General features: G+C 51.5%; 1 protein-coding gene across 1 annotated transcript in view; it reads right to left on the bottom strand.

Moving 5' to 3' along the window:
* ZNF536 (zinc finger protein 536) overlaps nucleotides 1–21,171 on the bottom strand; it is a 276,649-nt gene that overhangs the window by 91,372 nt on the left and 164,106 nt on the right. Inside the window, 1 exon segment of the mRNA XM_032486222.1 lies at nucleotides 1,888–4,059. Coding sequence (XP_032342113.1) covers nucleotides 1,888–4,057 — 2,170 coding nt within the window. The 5' untranslated portion in view covers nucleotides 4,058–4,059.

Below are 21,171 nucleotides of genomic sequence, written 5' to 3' on the forward strand. Positions count from 1 at the left end.
ACAACAGAGATAGGAATAGCATGAGGCTATCACTTGGCCAGAAGGTGAGAAAAACACGGTAAACACGTCATTAATAGAGCCGAACATTTGGTGTCAGAATATTCTGCTGAGACCTTTTCATTTCAGCAGGGCTGGGAGAGGGATGAAAATCTGTCAGTGTTAACTCCACGTCACTCCAAAAACTTAGGCAAGCCAGTCTGCGCTCTGCTTTCTGCCCCTTAAAGGTCCCCAATCCAAAAACCGTGAGATGACACTCTCCAGGAGAGGGGACCTCCTCCCAGGAGGCCGGAAATAGTCCCCCTCCTGACAGTGGGATGCCTGGCACTTTGCTGCCTCCGTGCACAAAGATTCATCTTAAAGTCCCCGTCCCGCAGGAAAACCGTTCCCTTGCAAGTTCTGGGTGGCAGTCACTCCAGGCAGTTCGGCCTCGCCCTTCTGCGGTACTCAAGTTCCCCGTTAGACTCTTCCAGGGTGTCTCACCAGAAACAAATTGCAAACGAGGCCAGGACTCCAGGAGTAGACAGTGTGTTTCATGGGTATTTAAGCAGCGGCATTAAGTGCTATCGGAATCTCTGGAATGTGCAGGGCAGATTTATGTGTCTTAACAATTCTTTACTGGTTTGTAATAAGCCAGCAGCCTCACACTTTATTTTAATACTAATTTTGTCCTAGACGAAGGGGATACTGAAGCATGGCGATAACAACGAAACTAAACTGGCATCTACTTAATAAGTGTAGCAGTGAATTGCCTTCAATACTGAAATATTTATCGAAACTGAGAAGGAGGGGGAGAAAAGAAAAAGAAAAAAAAAAACTTTTAAAAAATGACCCTCAACAGTGTGCTGCCACATCTTTAACAGTGGGCAATGCAGTGCCTTGAGGTGCCTCAAACTGTCTTTCATTTTCTAGACTTAATGGCTGATTGCAGAAATCAATGTTGCCATTAGTAACAGGGTATTTGTTATGGCATGATTTCCTCTGTTGTTAGGCTGCAGAATGATTACAGTATTAGCGAGATGCTTTCTTTATAAAGGGCCAGAGATATAACTTTCAATTTACTATCCATTAGTAAGGGGCTTTGGAAATATGGATGAAGGCAACAAGCTTACCTGCTGTTAGGTAGTGATTTTAATTTAGCTGTCTTAGGCTAGTGGTTTTTTTTTTTTTTTTTTTTCTTTTCTTTCTTTTTTTTTTTTTTTTCCCCCCAAACTGGGCCAGGAAGCTTCAGCATTTCACAGACATTTTGATGACAGATTTTCTGCTTTGCTATTTTAGACCCCAAAGCTGTATCGCCCGTGTAACACAGTACAATTTAAGACATGAAGTCACGCATCTGTGTTTCAAACCTCTGTGCTTTTCCAAACCATCAGAGGAGAGTGGTGTGGTTCTTCAGGTTAGAAGCACCGGACAGGTGAGCCAAACTGTTCTTTTGGAAGGGGACCGGAGACAGGTTTTGTCTAGGGAGAGACACTGAAGTGCCCAAATGAGAGAATTATGGGCATAAACTCAGAGGGATGGATGGGGAGGGTCTGCACTTAACACATTCACGTTCATGGATGGAGCCAAACGGCAGCTCCCAGATTCCAGGGGTGATGGCCGATGGGGTCAGGGCATGAAATAGGGAGAGACAATTAATCACAGCAGAACGGCAGGCTATGCCTGCTGGCAAACGTACCAACAGACCATCTCCGGAAGGAGGGTCAACTTACTTTCCTACCAGCCACTCTTCAAGGGAAGGCGAAAAGTCGAAATGATAGCCTTTCCTTGAGGCAGGACAGACAGGCAAGGTGCCCCTACACCACCACTCCACCGGGACCTCAGAACTGACTCTGCAGGGCAGGCAGGGCCCTGGCCCAGCTGCTGCTCCCCATCTCCCAGGCCACCTACCTGAGGAGGACGGCGAGGAGGGGTGCGGGCTGTCCTCCTGGGCGCTCCCGGTCTGGGAGAGCCCACCTCCGACCCCGCTCTCCTCGGTGACGTTGGAGGAGCCCGGCGTGGTGGAGCGGCTCACGGACTGGGACTCCTGGTCGCTGCCCGAGCCGCGCCGCTCCTCCGGGCCCACGTGCAGCCCGTCCTCCTCGCCCTTGCGGTCCCGCTTGTGCACGCGGGAGTGCACGACCACCTGGTGGTAGGTACGGAACACTCGGCCGCAGTCCGGGCACTCGGTGGGCTTCTCCTTCATGCTCCCGGGACCCTGCAGGTTGTACTCGAGTGCCTGGTTCAGCCCGTGTGACAAAAAATCCCGACTGCCTTCTAAAGGGTCGAGCTTACTTGGCAGGTCTCTCTGATTGCCCACTTTAGTGCTGTGAACCAAATCAGCAGGCGTTTTCTGCTTGGAGCCATCTGCTCCCACTAACACGTACTCCCGCTTCTCCTTACCAAACATAATTCCGGCGTTTGCCAAAGCGTCTTCGTGGTTGCGCTGTAGCTGGTGCTCTTTAGACAAGAAGCCGTGTTCCATGGCCATGCCCCTGGCCATGAGCTGCCAAGCCTGGTAGCTGTTCACGGGGTCCATCTCGGCAGCCTTGGCAGCCGCCTGCAACCGCTCGATGCAGCTGGATTTCAGCGGCGGCACGAGGTTGAGGCACCCCAGGAGGGAGTGCTTGTCGCCCTCAGAGACGCCGTGCGCCATGCTGGAGATGGGGGTCAGCAGCTTCCCCACGACCTCCTTCTCCTTCATGGGCAGCTCGCCTTTGCCGTAGAGCTGGCTGGGCTCGCTCAGGCTGGCTTTGTCTGAGGCCATGAAGCCACTCTGCAGGCAGGAGAGGTACCGGGAGTACAGGTTGGCGTGGGCCTCCTGGGACATGCCGCCCATGGGCACAGGCACCTCGGGGTCGCTGGGGGACTTGTTCTTCACTGACAGCTTGTTGAGGTGGACCTTCATGTGGTTCTTAAGGAACCAGGGCTCTTTGAAGCGACGCCCGCAGATCTGGCAGCAGTGCTCGAAGGAGTCCTTGTGCTTCCGCATGTGGCCCTTCAGGAACCACGCCTGGCTGAACACCTGGCCGCACACCTCGCAGCGGAATTCGTTGGCCGACTGCTCTCCGCCGCCGTTGGGGCCCTGGCCCTGGGCTGACTCTGCCGTGATGTGGGCCTTCTCCACGTGGCTGATGAGCTCCTCTTCCTGCGAGGCCGCGAAGTCGCACAGCGTGCACTTGTAGGGCTTGTGCAGGATGCGGATGTGGCGGTCCAGCTCCTCCCGCTTCTTGAACTTGCCCTTGCAGAAGGTGCAGCGGAAGCCGGCGGCTGGGGCCACGGCATCCTCCTGCACACTGGCCGGCTTGGGCGAGGGCACCGGGTTGGCCACGTCGGGCACGCTGTGGTTGGTGGGCAGGGCCAGGTTGCAGGCGGCCAGCGGGGTCTGCTGGGCGTGCGGCAGGGGCTTCAGGTCGGGCCGGGGCTGCAGCAGGCTGCTCTTCATCTGCTTGTCCCGCAGAATGGCCCTCTCCTCCAGCTCGTGCAGCAGGCGGTTCTCCTCGCGCACCCTCCCGCGCCCCTTACCCAGGTTGCCCAGCTTGTGGGTCCGCAGGTGAATCTTGAGGTTCCCCTTCTGCGCCGCTCGGTGGTCGCAGTACGGGCACTTGAAGGGCTTCTCGCCGGTGTGAGTGCGCATGTGCAGGGAGAGGATGCTGTTGAAGCGGAAACGCTTGCCGCACAGAGGGCACGGGTACTTTCGGTTTTTGCGGGCATCGTCCTCGATGTCGCTCATCTGGGACATGATGCCCAGGTTCTGCCCGTTGAGGAACTGCTGCAGGTCCACCCGCCCGTTGAGGCTGGTGTCCACGTCCCGGCCCAGCTGGTTGGCCAGGAGCGCCATCTGACTGCCCATGGGCTGGCCACCCATGGGCACGAGGGCCTTCTCGTCGAGGGGCGCGGGGGTCTTCTCCTCGGGGTTGGGCCGCGGATGCAGCTCGGGGAAGGCATGGCTGAGCTGGGAGGTGATCTGGTGCAACTTCTGACTCATGGCATACTGGCCGTTGAGGACGGGGCCGCTCAGATGGGGCTCAGCTTCCGGCGCTGCCGAGGACACTCCAAGGCACAGACTGGCTTCTTCCATCCCTGAAAATAAAAAAGAGAGTTCAGATCCGTGCCAGGTACCATGGCGCAGTGAATCAACCGCATCAGCTGGTGGGGAATTTGCATTTCATGCCTTACCTACACATAATAATGCTAAGGAATTATAGTCAAAAACAATAATAAAAAAATGAATTATTAAATGCCAATTATGCAATATGGCATTGCTCCTCCAATTTGTTTTGGCGATAGATCGTCTTCCTTGTATTTTCTATTTACAGACTGCAATTATTCATTCACATTTAAATTATTAATGTTTTACCACTTTCAACACCTAATAACAAATCAAGGGTCTACGTGTTAAACTTTTCCTCCTCTCCCCTCTTGTGTGGCCCCTGCACCTGTTGGTTCAGTTCAGAGTTTGCCATAGAGCAGAATGGCTGGTTTAACCACAAGACCAAACAGACTCTCTTGGAACTTTTGTTTCTGGTTACTATATTCAATACATTCGCCAGTCTGCGATGAAAGAGATTATTTTATGATTTGGCACACACATACACACACACACACACACACACACACAAAATCCAATGGCACGATATTTACTGGTACATAATAAAACAAGATAATGTTTTGGGAAAAAAATAAAGTAAAGGACAGGCTTTAGAACAATAAAAGGGATTTTGCTTTAGTCAACAAAAAGTGCAGTAATATCTCATTAAGCTGATTAGTATGCTGCTTAGAAACAGTACTAGGTGCTGTAACACATGATTATAATCATAAAAATCCTTCAGTGTTTGCAAGGAAGCATTAACGAGGTATATTAAATTTTAAGGAGACTGCGAGTAGCGGCTTTGCAAACCTCAGAGATTAAGATTTAACCCTTATGTTACGAAACACTGTTATTTTGTCATTTGGTGACTGTGCCCATCAAAAGAAGTATAAATTATCTCATGATGGAATCTTAGTGGATTGTTGTGACTGCTCAGATTTGGGTAGGGGGTAAAGACTTACACCATAGGGTGTGCTCCGCCAGTCCTTCAACTGGCCTGGTATCTGCGGCAGGCACTTTGATTGGGCTTAAAGAGATCTTTTATAGAACTAGATAAAAACCAATTAAAATCCAGGGACGATGCCATGGGAAGTCTCGACCAAGTTTGAGTGTTTTTAATAACTTTCCCAATATACAGTAATGAGTACAAATTGTACCTGCAGTATGTGTTTTGCAGAAAATTAGAACCCAAAGCTGTTTGTTAAACGCTAACACTCAAAGCCGGTTTGCATAATTGTCTTTAAGAGTCCTCTCTGCCCCTCTCCAGCCCATGCAGAACAGCTAAAGCCAGACCATTTCCGGGGAGGGGGCAGAGGGAACGCCCCCTCCACATCAGAGCATGAGGGGAGCTCAGCTTTGAAAGGCAGTGAATCCATGCCTGGGGTCCTTCTATTTCCAGATCTGTCTTCCACTTGAAGGAGTCCAAATTCGTTTCCTGCCACTGGAACAGCTATTGCACATCTAGCCCCTTTGAATCCCAATGTTTAGATGTGTTGGCCAGCCAGGTGGTCCAGGAGCACCGCTTAACCCCAGCCAGGATGGATTCCTGGGCCAAGCGGGTCCCCGGGGGGACCTGTGGGGACAGAGCTCAACTGTGGAGGAAGCCCATTCAGCCCCAGTGAGGTCTGCTGCCCACTGGGCTTCCCGCCAGGCAGACCATGCACAAATGGAGGGTCTCCAATGGGAGACCTAACTTCCTTGGCAAGAGGACAGAGGCTGTGAGTCCATCTTGCAAGGGAGGGGAAGAAAAAGACGTGACGTTTATTTCCAAGGAAGGAGAGAAACTGTACCATAGTGCAGGGTTCACTGTCCATGAACAACTACATACACTCACACCCACACATAGGCACACAGTCATTTGCAGTAAAAGAATGCTTCTGATTTCCATCTTTCCTTTTTGTCTCTGGTGGCAGTCTACAGTCAAAAAGAAAAAAAGGAAAAGAAAAAAAAGCCCATTTTGGAGCCTGGTCAGAAAGGAGCAATTTCTTATGGAGATTCCTGCATTCATTCAACAAATTTGCTGAGTTCTCACTGCGTGTCAGGCCCTGTCCTTGGCACTGAAGATACAGTGGTGGGCAACACTGGCCAGTCCCAGCACCCATGGCACCCACTGACCAGCAGAAGAGAGCAGGCCTGGTGTGAGAAGTTGTTCAAGCAGGACTGGTTCCTGGAAGGGCCCCGTCTAGAGCCGTTTCTCCACCTTCAAGCCCCATCCAGCTGTGCTGGCTCCCCTCCTGAGCAAACACGGATCATGACCCCAGAGCCACTTAAGAGTGCTCAGAATTCCACCCAACAGCTCTGGGGAAGTTTGGAAAGTCCAAAGCCAACATGGATGGCCCACTTCCAAAGGCTGCCCAGTTGGCCAGCTCAGAAGACATGAATCCAGGAAGACGGACTATTTTCAGGTTACGGCTGCTGAGCTGATGCCAATTCAGCAGGAGGGAGCAGAGGCTGAATGTGCACTCGAGCAAAACTATAGATCAGGTTGGATGAAAGGCATCGAGGTGAAGACCACCGACCCCCATTCATGCTGCACAAGAAACAGCCCAACTTGTCAAATAATGAACGTGGAGAGTTTTCAAGTTAGGTTTGGATATGGAATTCTTTTATGATGCTTACAAAAATTTTTTCAGAGTCAACAAAGCTTTTTTTAACTTATTTTTAACCCCCCAGGTGCCATCATGGAACACAGAATGTTCGAGAATGTGCAAAGGCACCGGTGGCACCCTCTCATGCAGGTCTCAGCTCACAGATCCCCTTCTCACAAGGGACCTCCAAGTCCACCCCATCTGGGAAAACCTCTTTACCTCATCACTTTACTTTCTTCTTCATGGCACTTACCACGGGGCAGTTTTCCTGTTGACCCTTTCACAAATGTGCTCTCTTCCCGGCGGGCAGGATCGTGTCTGCCTTGGTCCCAAATAAAGCCTCAGGGCCTGGAGCAAAGCTGGCTCCTAGGTTCAGCATGTCCTAACTGAATGGATGAATGAATGAGCAGACCCTATAAACACAGCCCATAAAAGAAGACTGGCCCTGAAGTTGAATCACTTTTACCCCAACTGCAGGGGATCCAAACTCAGCTTTTGCACAAGTCCTCGAACATCCACAATCAGAATCTGTCAGAGTCAGAAGGGCCTTGGGCTCCCACTCAGAACCTGGGGGTCCAGAAACAGCCCGGGGAGAGCCGTGTCCCCAACCAAATTTTCCATTATATGTAGCCATGGTGCCCATCCCAGGCTTGGACCACTGCTGATGGCCTAGCTGTGGCACTGGGAGATGGAGATGGAGAGAAGCATCCCCTTGAGGACCTGACCATCCACCCTGGGATCCATAGGAGAACCCAGAACTTCAGCCGAGCTGGCCAGCTCACCAGGAGATGCTCTGAGGATTACGGCCCTCACCCCCTCTAATGAGTCCCAGCAGAGCCTGTGCAGACAGAGCCCTACGGTGAAACAGGGCCGCACCTGGCAATCATCTCAGAATGCTCTGTGAGACCTGACACCCCGTGATCCCACAAGCAGGAGCAGGCGCTGCGATGGGTCAGTCATAACCAATGCCAGCTGCTAGACTCAGAGCAAGAAAGGGGAGTGTGAGTTCTTGGAAAGAGCAAGGGGTAATTGGTGTGCTGTCCCTGGGCCAAAGCAGCCGAGGCAGGACGAGCTGGCCCCAGGCCCGGCCTGGGACTCACAAAACCTGGGTCGGCCCCAATTTCTCCAGCCTTGACACTTCACCCATCCGGAATTCATGTACCCCTATCTCGCTCATTCGGTAAATACTTGCCAGGGGCCTTCTGTGCAGCTGCCCACAAGGGCCCCTGGGTCCAAGGGGCCAATGCAGGCAAGGTCACCAACAAAAGGGATGCAATGCAAAGGCCCCAGAAAGGCTGAATCCAAAGTTTAGAGACAGGAGAAACCACTGCAGCTGCAGTCTATAGGGGTGTGGGTGTGCGCACAGGGGTACGTCTGGGTTGGGGAAGGTGCAGTCCCTCCCCAAGTGGAATTCCTCTAGAAATGAATACAAATGCGTACCCTGGGAAACTAAGGGATCCCTTATCCTACCCAAAGGATTGGATCCAACTGCAGCCTAAGAGCTCGTGGGGCTGGGAGGTGGGGCTGGGAGGTGGGGCTGCTCGAGGGGCCAGCATTCTGATGGAGGGTGTCATTACTCCCTTCCCCCAGCCCACAGGGAGAACGCCTTCCCTCTGGGACCATGCTGCTGCCTCACAGGGCTGCGGTGAATGTCTGCCAACATCCCTGTCAGGGCCTCTTGCCACAGGACACTCCCCTGTCCGGACAAAGGGGGCAGACACACACATCGACACGCAGCACTGGCCCCATGAAGTCACTAATACACAGGAGCACTTTATCCTGCACACGCAACCCATCCTCCATTCCCCAACCCTGGCTCTGGAGCCATTATCTTGTGTTCCAGCACCTGAGGGGCCCACATTAAGAAGCCAGAAGCCAGCACAGAGTGGGCCACGATCCTGGGCTTAAGGCAGTTAGGCAGCTGGGACCTTCTGGGAAACCGGTACAATAACTCATCTTAACCCTCTCACCTAGGCTGGAAAACCCTGAGCACAACCAGAAGCAAGTAAACAAACGACTAAACACTGAGAACAGCTCACCCAGCCTTCAGCTCATGGCCCCAGCCCAAAGCATAGCAGGAGGATCGATAAACTCTGGCTGACTGATGGAAGGAACCAACGCACATGTCATTTACCGAACCGCGGAGAGGCAGCCGGACCTCCTTACTGAGGCTGGACAGAGGCCACTGTGACCTGTCCAGTCTGGCGCATCGTCCCTCCAGTATGGAAACACTACACATTCCACCCTGGTCCTGAGCTTTCCTGAGCCCGTGGTCATGGTTGGGCACTGGGGCACTCAACCCAACTTGTCAATATTGAGGAAGAATCAGGCTTGGGTCTAATCCTGGTCGCCGTGGCATTCCTCACCATGGCATCCTCTGAATGCAGGCAGGCGCCCCAGCTGAAAGCTTCTGAGGGCTGGAGGTTTTCTTCTTGAGCTGTGCAATTTCATATTTCATGACGAGGGCATTCTCAGCATTTGAAACCCACCATTGGATGCGCAAATTATCAGAATACATTCTGTCTCATCATCCCCATGGCTGCAGGTACAGAGGGCCATTCAGCTGCCTTTGATGGTGCTAATGGTTATTTTGATTTTGCATTTCTGCCTTCAAGACTATTTCCTGTGATATCAATGACAAAAGTTTTCACTTAACTCTTCCAATAGAGAACCTAATTGTATCTTTCACTCAAAATGAAATTTAAAACTATCCGGACACCAGAAATGCCAGCTGCTAGGAGTCTAAATAAATTTTACACAAAAACACAGTTTCATTTTGCTAGCACAGGAAAAAAAAAAAGTAATCTTATGAATAGTCCCCAAAATATAGATCTTGCCAGTAAGTTGCATGAAGGAGTTTTATCCTTATACCATGAAAAAGAATAGCTGGGAAATAAAATGACTTTCAAAATAACCATTTCAACTCGATTTTTAAAAATCAAATACTGTTGTCTACCCAAGCACAACTAAATATTCCCTTTTTTATCAACGGGGTAAAGGCGCTGTCTGGGAAACCTTGCAGGAGACCCATACCTCCCAGTCGCTGGGCAAGGGGTGGGACTTGGGTTCACAGCAAGGGCTGCAAACACCACTGTAGGTTCTACGCCAAATCGTGTCACAGCATGGGTTTCTGACAGTAGCTGGACCTGCTTCCTGGGGCCCACAAATGACCCTCTGCCCTTCCCCACAACCCACCTTACTTTCTTACCCTTCGGGTAAGCAGTAATTAAGACAACTTTATCTAGAATACAATGGCTTCTTATTAAATACCATTTTTCCAATTGTTGTAGCTCAAAACTGTTTAACCAAGGTTGTTATAAGCATAATACACTCCTGTTCTGAAATACAGAACACCAGACTACTGAACCTTTTCAGGGTCATTAAACAGCTGTAAACATTATTACAAAAATAAACCAGAGATTTCATGCTTACATTTTGGCCTAGAGCTTGCTATGCTGAGCGAGTACATTTTTTCATCTCTTACAATCAACGCTTGGTGACATTTGGGCATCCAAACAAATTACATCACAAACATTACTGAGGTGGGCAGGATACTGAGTGGTTTATTTGCCAGATGATTAATAGATAAACAGGAGGGCAGCGCGGGTGACCTGTTCCGTTTTGACTGATGTGTAGATGACGCTATGAGACAGGGCCAGAAATGGTTAAATCCTTGCTGAATTTACTAATGAAAATATGATATTCAAATAGGGCTGCTGGGTATGGTGACCGTGTAACCAGGAGAGCATGGTCAAACTCCCAACCTCCCCTTGTGCATGGAATGTTGGCCGAAGGGTCATCATCTCTGCTTTTTTTTTTTTTTGACTTCTTTATATATATACATATATATGTATATGTGTATATATATAAATACATATAGGCGAGGGGAGGTAATTAGGGTTATTTATTTATTTTTAGAGCAGGTACCAAGGATTGAACCCAGGACCTCACGCACGCTAAGCATGAGCTACCGCTTGAGCAATATCCTCCCTGCTTGAGCTATACCCTCCCCCTCTGCTTCTAATGGGGAGTTGAACTCGCTGGGCTTCGCATATGGCCTTACAGAACCCCAGGCAGCTTCTGTGTTGGTAGTACAAGAGTTGGAGGACTTAGAAGAAGAAAAAAGAATTAAAAAGTATCCTCTCTTTGAAGACTCTGGGTGATTTCAACATTTTCAAGGCAAGGGAGGTCTCTCTAGCATGTTGGCTTTTGGAGTCTAGGTTGAAATTGGGTCCCAGAACTAGACATGGGTGATGAGCACACCAATGGGAAAGGAAAACACCCACGAAGAGTTCCCCTGGTCATCTTCTCAGACCAGAGCAGACTTCTAGTCTGCGTTCCTGGTTCACTATCTGCCCACATCACATAGCACACAAAGCTGGGCAAACAGATGTTGGGGATGGAATTAGACCAAACTCATACGGGGGTGGTTGTTAAGACTATGCACTTGTCAGGTAGTATGAACTCTCAAAAATAATAATAATAATAACTGTCATCACCACCATCTTGACTGCAGCCATCACCATCATCACCACCTACATCAACAACAGAATCCTCATCCTTGTCACGTTCTTCTTCCTCATCCTCGTCCTCCTCTTCGTGGCAATACCAGGTGCCAGCACTGTGCCAGGCACTTCACGACCATTTATCTCATTCAGGCTCATACCACCTTGGGTGGTAGGTACCATACGAGTCCCATCCTAAAAATGAGGAAACTGAGGCTGGGAAAATTTAAACCCCACAAGGTCACACAGGGGCTCCCTGGGAAGCCTGACTTCAGAGCCCGAGCAAGACATGCTGGGGGTGAGGGGATGGGGTGGGCTGCCTCCTGATGTCCACACCACACTCAGTCTTGCTGGGGTGGACACTGAGAGATGCCAGCCCCTTCGTTTGTGAAATGTGTAGAAACAAAGGAAGCCACAGCTTGTGAGGAAGCTGAGGCCAAGGAGCCAGAGCTCTCACAACCATGTGCGCTCAAAAGTGGAAACAGGCAGGGCATTCCAGAGAAAGCACCTCAGAGAGGCGGCATGGGCGGGGAGGGTGCAGGAGGGCACTGTGGGGCTAGAAATGTGGCACGTCTGTCTCCCCTCCTGGGGAGAGGGTCATACAAACATTTATTTGTATTATCTTGTTTTTTATTTAATTTAATTTAATTTTATAATTGAAGTATGGTCAGTTACAGTGTGTCTATTTCTGATGTACAGCATAAAGCCCCAGTCACACATATACATACATGTATTCGTTTTCATATTTTTTCATTAAAGGCTATTACAAGATATTGAATATAGTTCCCTGTGCTATACAGAATCATCTTGTTTTCTTAACATCCATAAGGGCAGATATATGATCCCACGTGCTCTTGTCCCGTGTTAGGTGGGTTATTCCCCCAACTAGCCTGAAGTTAAGGGCAGAGAATGACCTTGAAATTACCATTAACGTGCGGCCAACTGCCAGCTCTTCCGCTGACATCTGTTTGACCTTGAGCACCTTCCTGAGCCTCAGATTCTTTGTCTCTAAAATGGACCAGCAGTAACTGTCCTACATACCTCACAGGGTTTTGAGAAGGCCAGTGGGGTTGTAGGAGAGAAAACGTGGCATTTAAATTATAGAGGGCTATCCCTTTCTCAGGTGCCGACCACAGCAGCCTTTGAGATCTAGAGAGGACCTTAATTTGGGAGTGGAGTAAATGCTGAGAGGTGAAGGACATAAACAAGGCACATGAAAGGGCTTAAATAAAAACTGATTCATCGCCAGCTTTATAGGTGCATCTGTAAAGTGGGCCTCATACCATTCAATAACACCTTTTAACGCCTGCATCTGGCAAGAAGTGGGGCAGATCTGGAGGTACACAAGCAAGACCAGGTCCTTGCCTTTGAAAGCTGACTCCAGGAAGGGGAAGAAATGGGCTCATGATGACCACAGACAGGGGTCCGGTGCTGAAACGGGATTCCTCAATGTGCTGAGAAGCTGTGTGTGGTGGGGGAGGGGTGCAGGGGAGAGAAGGGAAGGAAGGCCAGTGAGGGTAATAACTGGGAAGAGGTTGGTCCTCGGCTGAGCCTAGAAGTAGGCAGAGAAGATGAGGAGGGTGTGTGGGACAGAGGCGACAACATGTGCAAAATGCATAGAATGTTCCTGCGGAAGAAGGAGAGAGCGTGGGCCAGGCACTGACTTGAATGTCAATCTGTGCAGCATGGAGTTTATATCTGGGGCAAAATGAGGGCTCAAGAAGCCCCCGTCGGAGTCGTCACATAACACATAATACTTCACAGCACTGCTGCGACATTATTAGTTTTCTACCAAATGTGGATCAGAGAAGATGGAGAAAAATAAGGGGTGAAAATAAACTCCTAGACCACAAACCAAACATGTGAGGGCCCAAGTTCTCGTGGTGGTGGTGCAGGAGAGAGAAGAGGACACTTAGAGTTTGGAAGAAGGCATTGGTCTCCTCTTTGTAACAGCAAAATAGTGCAAGAAGGACCACTCCACAAACCTCCCAGAAGCCCACCCCAAATCTAACCTCTATGCTCCATCCTGGTGTCACCTACTCCTGGAAGCCTTCCCGGATTTACCCCATGCTGCAGGTGATCACTCAGTCCTCAAAGCTCCCATGCAGTTTCTCTGAAACTGTTCAGACATTCACAGTACCTCACTGCGTGGCTGTCAGAGGTCACACTTCCTCTCCTCTTCTGCTGGGGCTTTGTGAGAACCGGCATCTCATCAACCCCCTATCTGAAGCTCCTGGAGGACCCAGTCCTACCAAAAGCTGTCCTCTAAGCTTCTGATGATCACAATGCAGGAGAGGAAAGTGGCCCAGAGGATCACAGAAAAGCACAGCCCAGGCCTCTCCCCCCAGAATCCAGGCCATCAAGTGGTGCTTCCATTTCTCCCAGATGGGATGGTTTGGGAAGGAAACGGACCCCTAATATGCTGTACTTGATTTATGTGAACTGTGTCCACCCCCTCAGGAAAAGCAACAAAAACCATATATATATATATATATATGTATATGTATAAGCTTTTAATGAATGTCCTACCTTTAAAATGATATCTCAAAACTGAGAAAGATACCAGCAGCTGTCATGGAGAGTATTGATTATCTCTCTCTCGCTGGCTCCCTCTCTCCCTTTTTAAACAGACTTTGTCATGACAGGAAGTTAGATATTTCATCCCCTATTAACCTGCCTTGGGTCCCAGCTCAGTCTCAGCACATAGCTCCTGCCCTAGAACAAAACAGGGGGCTTGGTACCCACAGGACTCCCCAGAGCCCCTTCCTCCCAGAGGGCAGTGTTTAGCTACACCTCACCACCCTTCTACTACCCTGATGAAAGCCGTTTAAGTCTGAGCACTTCTGGACTATCATATCGTGTGGAGCAGTTTATTTTCATTTCACAGAAGCCTCAGATTTGATTCGGCGCAAAACTAAATATAATGTAGAATCCACATATGCAAGAGTGATCAAAGAGGGCCTGATTGTGAAGTCTTCGCAGAAGCCGGCCCAGGGAGATGCATTCATAGGGGCGCCTGTCGAAGGCATAAGCTCAGATACACATCATCTCCTAAGTACACACAATCATTACTGAGCAAAAATCCAGGCACACCAGCTGCCGGCAACTACTGGGCTCAGGCCAACAGATGGGGCATGGCCGGGGCCAGGCTGGGACCTCGGTCTTCTGCGGCCCTTGAAATCTTCAGTTCAGTGTCTCCTGCTCCTGGGCAGGTCACCAGGCTGGCCTGGCCTGGCCTCTGCTGGGCCAGACTCCTGGGAGAGGAGGGATGGCCGGCCCATGAGCTTCTGACCAAAGGGGCAGGGACATCTGCTGGCGGAGCCCAGCTGCTGTCCCAGCAGTGGGTGTCACCGCCACGTGCAGATGGCCTCCGGGGACAGAGATGAATTTCCAACAGACTTCCCAGCTCACATGGGCTTGAGGAGGGAGCACCCACTGCCAGCTCTTACTCCAATCTGTCAGAATTAGGAGACAGGACTTCCCTTTCCAGGGGACCAGATGAGGGGACTTGGTGCCCCCTTGGGCATCTTGTTCTCGCTGTCTGAAACACTCTCCCCGCAATTTCCACGTGGTCCCTGTGCCCTGCCCTCAGGAGGTAGATTAAATGCCACCTCGCCCAGGAGGCCCTCCTTGATGCCCCAGGCCCAGGGCAAGAGCACTCATGTCTGTCTCCACAGGGCTCCTCCCGGCTGACTCCTTCCCCTCACAGTGGCTTTCACACTGGGGTGGCTCTGTCTGTGTACTTGACCAGGAGCCCCATGAGGGCGAGGACCAAGACCATCGGCTTCACTGGGGGGCCCCCAGCACTGGCACGGAGCCAGGCACAGAGGATGCACTCAACAAATACTTGCCAAATGAATAAATGATTAAATTAGGAAATGAATGAATGAATGAAAAGACCCAGCAACAGATGCTGCAGGTCTGGTGCATAGCATCTCTCCTTGAGGGAAATGGGGGGCTCAGGGGAGAAAGACCACAGGCCACTCCTGAACCACCAGGGCAGGCCATGCTCTCCGCTACCCACGGCACAAGCCAGGTGACAAGTCCACTCCATGGGGCATGATCTCAAATGCCATCCATCCTGAAATATCAGCCCAGAGATTGTGATAACATCTGAGTCCTTTCACTCGCAAAAGGGTCAGGAGACTGGAGGGCTGCTGAAGGCAATGACCACATCTCGTTCATCTGTCTGAGTGTCCCACAGAGGAGGCCCTCCGGGCAGGCCGACAACCAGGAGGACACTGCCATTCCATGCCCCAGGCTCACTGCACCCCGAGCCTTGGCTGACACCTCCCTCTCCAACCCCAAGATCCCGTCACCCCAAGATCCAAGTCCTTGCACACAGTCAGGAATGAAGGGGACAGTTAGAGCAGAACAGAATGCCCCTTCTTGATGGCATGCACCCCATGGAGTGTACCCCATGCACCCCTGCACCTAGAATAGTGCTCACACAGCAGGCCGGGAGCACTTGTAGAATGGAGGTCTCCCCCAGTGCACCAGCAGGGCTGGGCACCCACCCCAGACAACGGCCCGCCCCACCTGTACCAGCTAGGCCTGTGCCCTCCCCCGTGGGCTCGTCCACTCCCAGGAATCACACCTGCACCCCAGCCCAGACATCTCTTGGCTTGGTAAGCCCATATCCCTCTCTGAGTCACAGCTTCCCATGTGACAACCAAGGAGGCTGGCCAGGTTGGCCACTACCCTCAGCTACTGTCTCTCCTCCTGCCTCCTGATTTATGCCTCTGTGGCCCACCTGACAGGGAAGGGACCTCTCAGCCAAGCCCTGATCCTGAACCATCACCAATCACAAAGAACAGCAAGAGCTGAACTTCACTGATGCCGAACACCAAGGGAGACATTAAAAATTAATGTTTCTCTTCTCACAAGGGAGGAGGTGCCATTAGCGTGCTGGTCCAGGGCCATAAGCATCCCTGGACAGTCGGTCCATCCCTCCCTGGACAGGCTGTACCTTGTCGTCACAATCATGACACCGATGTGTCCCCCACCCTCACCTCAGGTGGACCGGAGGTATTTCCTAAGGAGAGGCTTTCGGAAGCTGTGAGGCAGTCTTAAACTCCAGGAGCTCGGTGTGGTGGTGCGATTGGAACAAGCAGCAGCTGGCATTTAGAAGCCACCAAGGTCAACCGCCCTGCACTAGTGTTACTCCTTGGGGTCCCAGAGGAGTCTCATTTTTGGGACTCCGAGTGACATGGAAAAGATTCTTGCTGCCAAAGGTAAACTGTGTCTGATTCCAAAAGAACTGGAGGCCTGTGAGCTCCAAGGTGGTACCTCCTTGGTCACACGTCTGTGATGTGGGGCAGTGATAAGGTTGGTGGGAGGACTAGGAGCGGTAATTAATGAAGGATGCTTGAAGCAGGGCCTGGCGCAGGGCGAGCGCTGTGGCAAGGTTGCTGCCGCTGCCTTTCCTTCTTCTATAACTACAGTGACCGTCGGCACGTCCACACTGCCCGGCCTTTACTGTGTCTACCAGCACTCAGTCCTGGGCAGTCACCATCGGCAAGCCCGCCGTGGCAGTCAGACGCTCCCAAGGCCTGTGTGGCAGTCAAGGGGTTAACAGCCTTCCCTTTATTATTTTTAAAAAAGTGCTTGCGGTTAATGAGGGAAAATTCAAACCACCCCCCATCATTTGAAATCTGGACAAAAGGCATGTGAAACAGGTAATTCACCGCAGAAATGGAATTTGGCTAATGACCACAAAAATGTCACTCCGCACTAGAAAGCAAAAAGACGCCAAACAATAGCGAGGTTCCATTTGAAAGTAATTGTATCAAAGGTTGTACCCAGGCCTTGGGAGGACCGGAGACTTCCTCCGTAGCATCAGGGCGCCGCCACGGCGGAGCATGGAGGAAGGCGAGGTGGCCTTGCTCCAACCACAGCATCCCTTCCCAAGTCAGAAACCCAGAGCCATGACGCAGGGTCGCGGGGTCCTAAACACCACTGACTGTCACTTTGAGGAAGCCAGCCGAGGAAGGCAAGCCTTCTAGAAAGCGCTTGCACAAGGGAAGTCCCTGGTGCTAGAAGACCAAGCTCAGACTTTCTGCTTTACCCAGAGGGACCTACTAGAAAGCATCCAGGTCTTGCCAAGGAAGCCAGTCTGCGTGGCAGCAGCCTGTGTACAGTGGGATACAGCTGGACCCCATCAATCAGCTCTGCCTACTGGGGGGTGATGCCCAAGCCTGATGCCAGCCTGTTTCTGCCCGCTCTCTCCTGCACCCATGGGTTATCTCCATTTAAGTACAACAGGCAAAGATCAAATGGCACTGTTTTCTCTGTGGCACAAACTAGAGTTCACGTCAAAGACTTCCACCGAATGGCCATTCCATCCCCTATCCAGTCTCACTTCCCACCACCCTCCTTCACCTTCTCCTCAACTGCTTGGAGAGCACTTCTCCACACCATGAATGAGATCTGTGCCTCCCTTGCACAGAGAACAGTAGGGCGGTAAACCTGGAGAAACCTCGGAGATCATCTAGCTCCTAATCACTTGGGCTGATGTGCCCATTTTATAGATAGGTAGACTGAGGCCAGAAGCTAAGGTGATTGATGACCCACCTACAGTTACAGATCAAATGAGTAGATATGTGTCTGTATCTTACTTCTCAGGGTTACTTCCTAAGCACTCAAGACATTTAGTAGGTGCTAAGTAAATGCTGGCTGGCTGGCTGGCTGGCTGGGTGGATGAAAGAAATAAGGCAGAAATAAATAGATGCACAGTCTAACCAATAAATTCTGGAATGTCCTTGCCTCTACCCACTCATTGGTGAATGAGGGCCAGCAGTTGCAAAAAGACTTCAGTCATATACCTTCCTCCACCAGACTCCAAGCTCACCGACCTCTTTTTTCATAATTCCATCTCCAACTGATAACACAAAAATTAGACTCTTGATTATATCATGTCCTGTGTGTATTGACCAACCTTGAGGTCCTTACAGTCAGGAAGCCTGTTAGCCTGGAGCCTGCCAGCCTTCTGCAGCGCCTGGAGCACGGCATGAAGCTCCTGAACCAACCAGCTGCTGCTGCCTGAGTCTCAGCCACCCTCAGGGATCTGAGATCCTCCCAGGAAGCACCTGCAGGGTGGTCAGAGGCTGCAGCCAGCGCACCCAGGACTGAAGAAGTTCAGGATCCCCCCAAGTGCCTCCTGAGAAAGCAAGCAAGAAGAGCGAAGATGGTGTGGGGGGCCAAAGATATCCCCCATTTAGAAACACACTTCAAGAGGCAGGAGAGAATGTTGCCATTCCCTCATTCATGTGTTTGATTTGCATCAAATTACATCAGGTTGATGTGATGTAACGTGACATCCCCCCATGAAATGCATAAATCAAGGCACCCCATAAATTTAAAGGAACAGAGCTCTTTTTCAGAAGTGGCTAATTACTCATAAACAGCAGATATTTTATTGCTGTTAAAGTCAGTAGCAGGTTTTTAATAGCCAGAGCGTTTTGTAACTCAAGCTTTTCATAACACGGGCCTGGGGAAGCCAAGCATTACCTGTTTGTAGCTCCCTCGAGTGTGACAAACATCCTGCAGAGGAAGACCACTTCTGGGGGGGCTCCCACAGCCAAGCCCCGTGGGGGTATGTGATCAGCTCTGCTGGGAGGGGAGCCTGGCACTGAAGCCAACCCTCTGTCTGGGAAGGGGCTTCCCGTAAACCTCACCCCCACGCTCGAGACTTTTATGGAGATCTGGGACTTCCCACACACTCATGGGGATGGTTTCCTGTCTGTACCACTGGGGAGCAGAGTTAACCAGGTGCAGACCACCACCAACTGCAGGCACTTGGACAGACATCCAACTCCCTCCACCCACACCCACTACAGACCCTGCATGGGAGAAGCCCTCTCTTCCCCCTCAGTCCTGGGGTTTGGGTGGAATGTAGCCAACCCTCAGACCCTGGTTGTGGGAGTCATTTGAACAAATAAGAATATCCCAGTCCTTGGCCTTGGTGATAGGTTCAAAACTCAGCAGGTGACCTAATTCAAGCTAATCAGACTGAGGGCTAGGGCTTGTTAGTGGGCCACAGAGGCTTCACTCTCTGGTGAGGTCCGGAGCTTCGGCAGCTATTTTGCTACCAAGAGTCTGAAGCTGCTGGAGGTGGGGATGCAGCACCCTGGGATAAGACCAGTGCCAGGGAGGCAGAGGAGAGAAGTCACATGCTAAATAATATAATCTGAGCTCCTGGATCAAATGACACCTGAAGTTGAAACATTTACATACTTTGCAGTTACACCTCGTGGTACTTTAAGCTAGTTTGGGTTGGATTTCCTGTTACTTGAAACCAAAAGCATCTTGGCTGATAAAAGACCTCATCCTCCCTTCCAGAACCCCCTGTGCCTCTCGCCTCTACTCTGCTTATCCAGCTTCCTCCTGCCCAGGATCATGACAATTCATTCCCACCTTTGCTCTCTCCCAGTGAGTTCGTTCAGATCTAGACCAGCCACACCCAGAAAGCTCCACACACCCCGAGGTCCTGAGGCACACACTGACTTGGGGTCTCCGGAAAGTGTCTGGTATGAAGGGGAGAGGAAAACCGAGCCTTCTGTGTGCCCTGGACACAGAGAAGCCTCCACAACAGGCTTCCAGGATGTGTCTCTCACCCTGCCCAGCTGTCTCCTTGCCATTTGCCAAGGGATCTGGAATTCCACCATTGCGTCTTTCCCATTAGGGCTTTTCTTGTTTGCTTCAAAAGTAAGAGTGATTTTATCTGTTTAGTCATGGAAGTCCAGAAGACTTCACGAGGCCTGTGTGGCTTTACAAGGCTGTCCCTGAGCAGAGAGTCTCTGCACATGCTGTTCCTTCTGCATCAGTCCTCCCCTCCCCATCTGCACCGTGGGTAACTTCTTCTGCAACTCCACAGCCAAATGTTACTTCCCCAGGGGTGCCCCCCAACTTCCCTAGACCCCACGGATGCCCTATAACAGGGCAGAACTCTGAGTGCTCAGCCAAGTGTATCACCTATGCTCAACAGCAATGTCTACTGGCTGATGAAGGAGAGTGAAGCCCTGGAGTGTTCAGTGTCTCGTGGTTTACAAAGCACCTCCTCACCCATCATACCCTTTGTTCTCTCTGCCCACCCCGCACTGTAAGGACTCCTGGTCTCCTCTTCACTGTACAGAGAGCCCCGGAGGGACCAGGCTCCTACCCAGAGCTCCTGCTCCCGAGCGCAGGCCCCTCTGCAGACCACCATGTGCACGTCAGGGATGCAAAGGCATCCGGACACGTGGGGCCTGGCGCGGGGCACCCTGGGGTAGACAGAGAACCAAAGGGAGAATGAAAATGAACTGCAGCCAGGCCTCGTCTCCAGCCATGCCTGCAGCCTGGAGACAATGTCCCTGGGCTGGCATTCGCTAAGCCTCCGGGTGGCCACCGGGAGCAATCCTTCCCCACCCCCCGCATATACTCAAGCAAGCAGGGAGGCAGCGCAGGCCCCTGGCAAAGCACATGGGACTGGGTGGAGAATGTGTTGCCCAGGCCCTGGGAAACTTGCCCTGTGTCTGTCTTCCAGAGGCCACACTCAGCCGGCTGGCAGGGAGTCTGATACCACCGGTGCTGGCCTCCCTTGGAATCCCAGTCATGTTGCTGCTTGTCTGCCCGCCCCCCCCCCGCCCCACCTCCCCGCTGCCCTTTGCGGCGACCACTCCCCTGGCCCGTGCCCTGCCACAGCTGCTGCGGCTGCCAGCCTGGCTCCTGCTGGAGCCCCAGGGAGGGAGCCCTGCCCCTGCGTGCCCTTTGCACAGGCTGGGCAGGCCCTCGGTGGCTGGGGACAGATTGAGCAGGCTCTGCAGCGCCTGTCATCTCACTCCAAGAAACCCAGCTGGCCAGGGACCCGCGTGTGCCACCTCTGATCTACAAAACTGCTTGTTCACCCCCAGCATCCCTGGACTCCACAAGCCCCAGTGCCCAGCAGTGAGAGAGAAAGGGATTTACGGACCCGCTTGTTCGCTCATTCATTTATTTCACCAGGGACAGAATAGCCAGTGGTTCAATTTCTGCC

Source organism: Camelus ferus, chromosome 9, assembly GCF_009834535.1.
Source record: "Camelus ferus isolate YT-003-E chromosome 9, BCGSAC_Cfer_1.0, whole genome shotgun sequence".
Classification (NCBI taxonomy): domain Eukaryota; kingdom Metazoa; phylum Chordata; class Mammalia; order Artiodactyla; family Camelidae; genus Camelus; species Camelus ferus.